Here is a 3,694-nt window from a genome sequence, read left to right as displayed (position 1 = left end):
TACAAAATCTTTACTTGAACAGTTAATATAACTTAAGGCGAGTTAAATTACTTTTTTGCAGTACCCTGTTGGTGACAAACTCACCAAACTCTCAACATTCTTTTTTTTTTTTTCTTTTTGTTTTTTTATGGGTTTTTTTTTTTGCTAAAGTGAACATTTCATTTCAGCATACAGTATCTCCAGGAGTCCAAACCCTTCCATCACCAAGGTAAAGTCCACAGAAACTCGCAGCAATGTGTGCTACCTGATTACTCAAAAGCAATGTTTATATGATTTGCTAGTCAATTTCTAGCTCGATTAAACATACTTCTGTACATACTGTAAAATATTTTTTTGTTGAAAAGCCGTACCACAACTAGTTAACATACTGGTCCCTTTGAAATTTAGATCAGCAGTTCAATGAAATAACTCTTATCGTACCGACAGTGGGATGAAGTGCGAAAATGTTTCTGATATCAAATTGTAACATTTAAAATATTGTGTTACTAAACAATAGCCCTCGAAAAAACCAAGACATTATTATGATTTAGAATACATTTCACCTTGATAAATGACGCTCAAATGTGATAAATGTAAAATATACAGTTAGCTATAAAAATACAAAGAAGTACAGTAATACAAATATATTTATTTCCCATTTATGATATATCTTTCACAATTGTAATAATCCAAACAATTGTAACACAACACAAAGACCAATGACAAAAAACACTGACAGCCAAATGATAAGAAGTTAAACAAACACTAAATCTGATCAAAGATGGACAGCTTCATGGTCAGAGCCATAAATATGTTCGCCTACATTCATGTCAATAACCCTCACTGTGCAGTGAAGGAGTACCTTGACAGTGGTTGATATTCCAGTTAAAGGAAAAAATAAACATTGACATAAACATGCATTTTTAAGAAACATAGTCCAAACCATTGCTCTAAGAATGCTAAAAGCAAGAAAATAAGAATCTTAAATGGAGATATTAATAATCTGTTAAGTGCAATCCGTCCAGGCTCGGAGGCGATGGAGGTTGGAGCTGTCCACACGAAGAGGTGCTGAACAGCAGTCATGCAATGCCGCAGCAGAGAGGTTTGGCTCTGCTGGCAGTGACAGCAACAAGTCACTGTTGATCTGTTTACCGACTTTTACAACTTATGCGTGTTTGCATAAAGTCAGCAGCATCGGCAGCAGCAGGCAATAAGGCCGAAGCAAGTCCCTCTTTCTCCCCTTTTCTGCTCCTGAAATAAACTGCAATACTCGCAACAGAAACAAAAAAAATAATAACCTCTGCTGTCAGGCATTGGCTCGCCAGTCCAACCAACTCAGACATCAACTTGTAGTCAGCTGGCTTATCTTCCAAGACGGAAAGATCCTAATATAGTATGTAAGGACACATGGCCTTGTCTTCAAATTCCCTCGGGAAGAGTGAACGGCCATGCGCCGGCGCTCACCTGTGGCTTTATTTCCATTTTCTCCTTCTGTTTCAGGTGTACGCGTCCGTGCCGTTTCCTCTCGTCGCTCCGGGCGAACCGTTTGCCGCAGACGTCGCAGGAAAACGGCTTCTCCCCGGTGTGAGTCCTGGTGTGGGTGGTGAGGTGATCGCTACGGCTGAAACTGCGCAAACAGATGCGGCACTGGAAAGGTTTGTGGCCCGTGTGGATGCGGATGTGCCGGTTGAGCTCGTCCGAGCGGGAGAAGCGCCGGTCGCAGCTCTCCATGGGGCAGGCGAAGGGTTTCTCTTTGGCAGGGCCGTGAGAGGCGGCCGGGCTCTTTCTGGCCCTGGGGGGCTTCGTCGCACGGGTGGTGTAACTTTGGGCGAAAGAATCTGGCAACAAGGAAGAGTAGAGGATGGAGTCTATGGTGCTCGGTAAAGCTGGTGATGTGTATAAGGACTCGCACTGATTAGAGGGCTGTGGAGGCTCGGGGAAGGGTTTCAGGTTGGAGGAGAGGCCCATGGGAGGCGGTGGGAGGTAATTATTGTACATGGGGCTGGAGTAGCTCTGAGAACAGGTGTCATTGAAACACGGCTCCTGTTTGATACCCCCCTCCACTTTAAACTCCATCTCTGGGTTGGGACAAATCGGGGGAAACGTGTCTAAAAGTTCCTTAACATCCATCTGCTGGTCGGGGGGGAAATCGCTCGACATCGGGAAGGTTTCCGTCTGGAAACTCGTCTCCAAACAGTCGGGCTTGTTAAATGATCCCCACTCGTAGCAGCTGCTTTCAAACTCATTCTTGACCACGACGGGGAAAGAAGCGGCCTCTGACTTTGGTTCATCCTTCTTCTGGTTTGGAGCTCGGGAGGAGCCGAAGCTCAGCTGGGAAGTGGACGGGTCTTGGGCCTGGCTGCCGGCCTGATCGTCAGGATACCTCGGGCACGTCTGGTCTGGGGAGTACACGGGGGGAGAGGGTCCGGAGCAGGTGTAGGGTTGCCTCTTGACGCCGGGGTCTCCAAAATTGCCGCTGCTGCTGTCCATCGGCGCAGGCGAGGGATAAGTTCCCCGACTGCTGCCGCCGCTCTGTTGCACTTCTGAAAGTGGCAGTGTGGAGATACCCACGATCTCGGTGATCATATTGAGGAGTGTTTCGGTGCTGCACGGCGCTCCCTGAGATGCCTCAACATAGAAACTGCCCGAGTAGGCGAGCGAGGAGGGGGTGTAGGTGTCTTTTGGGCACTCGCATGGATTAAAAGCAAATTCCGAGTTGGAGGCTTCGGTTTTGAGGGTTGCAGGGGTTCCTTCTGTTGAATTAGAAAGAGAGAAAACTTTGTCATCGCGGGTGCTTTCATATCTGATAATGAGTGCAAATAAAAAAAAAAAAACGAGGAGGAAGATCAGCGTTACATAAACACTCGTGCGTAATTTGGCACAGGACTGCCTCGATAAGACGCCTTGATGTACACGACTGCTCTCTGAGAGTTATTTACCTGCCGTGGCGCTCATATTTAACACATTTTTTAATTCTCCTGCATGCACATTTTCATCGACTGTGCAAAAAGATGCGAACTCACCGTGGCCAAACTGGGCAGGTACCCCCCGCTCTGCATCGACGTACACCTCCTGGTTATCCTTCCGCACGCTGTTTTCCATTCCCAGGGAAGAACTGTTGCAATTCTCAAACTGAGGGTAAAAAGAATCTTTCGCATTCAAATCCATATTGTTCAACATAATGATGCCACTTAGAAGTCCGTCTCTCCCAGGGAAAAAGGTAAAAGGGGGAAAATGGAAAACAAATTATGCAGATGACTGTTTTCTTTCAACCCCCCTTTTGATGGCTTTTCAACAAATGATCCAAAGTGGTCTGTGTCAAAAGGTGTAAAAAGCAATTAAAGGTATTCCTTTTCGTCTCTGCTCCTCGGTTGGTATTTGCTTGCTGTGGATTTCACATCAGCGACTTCCCCTCTCTCTCCTTATATACACTTTGGCAGCTCCCTCGGCCCTCCTCCCCATTCATCAGCTCCAGTGAGAGGATTCCCCGCTGCGTGTAAACTTCATGCCCATATATGGACAGAGGATGTGACGGAGTACCCCCCGCCCCCCACCCTCCACCACCACCACCATCCACCACCACCACAACCTCTAATCCTCCCTCCTCCCATACTGGAGAGATGGAGTCTGACGTTGCAACAAGTGGCGACCAGCGTTGGGTGGTAAAAACCCTGTAATGATGATTTCTCTTTACATTTGATCATTTCAATTAGCA

At 46.5% G+C, this 3,694-nt stretch overlaps 1 protein-coding gene across 1 annotated transcript; it reads right to left on the bottom strand.

The window, feature by feature from the left end:
- Positions 1-1,398: 1,398 nt before the first annotated feature.
- LOC141005099 (uncharacterized) lies at positions 1,399-3,159 on the bottom strand. Its single transcript, XM_073476896.1, has 2 exons — positions 3,003-3,159; positions 1,399-2,732 (listed from the first exon to the last, which is right to left on the bottom strand). Exons 1-2 carry the CDS (start codon positions 3,157-3,159, stop codon positions 1,399-1,401), a joined length of 1,491 nt encoding a protein of 496 aa, XP_073332997.1.
- Positions 3,160-3,694: the final 535 nt, after the last annotated feature.

Source organism: Pagrus major, chromosome 1 (assembly GCF_040436345.1).
Source record: "Pagrus major chromosome 1, Pma_NU_1.0".
In the NCBI taxonomy this organism is placed as follows: Eukaryota; Metazoa; Chordata; class Actinopteri; order Spariformes; family Sparidae; genus Pagrus; species Pagrus major.
Note: the sequence above shows the minus strand (reverse complement) of the source record. Positions and strands in the feature narration are given on the sequence as shown.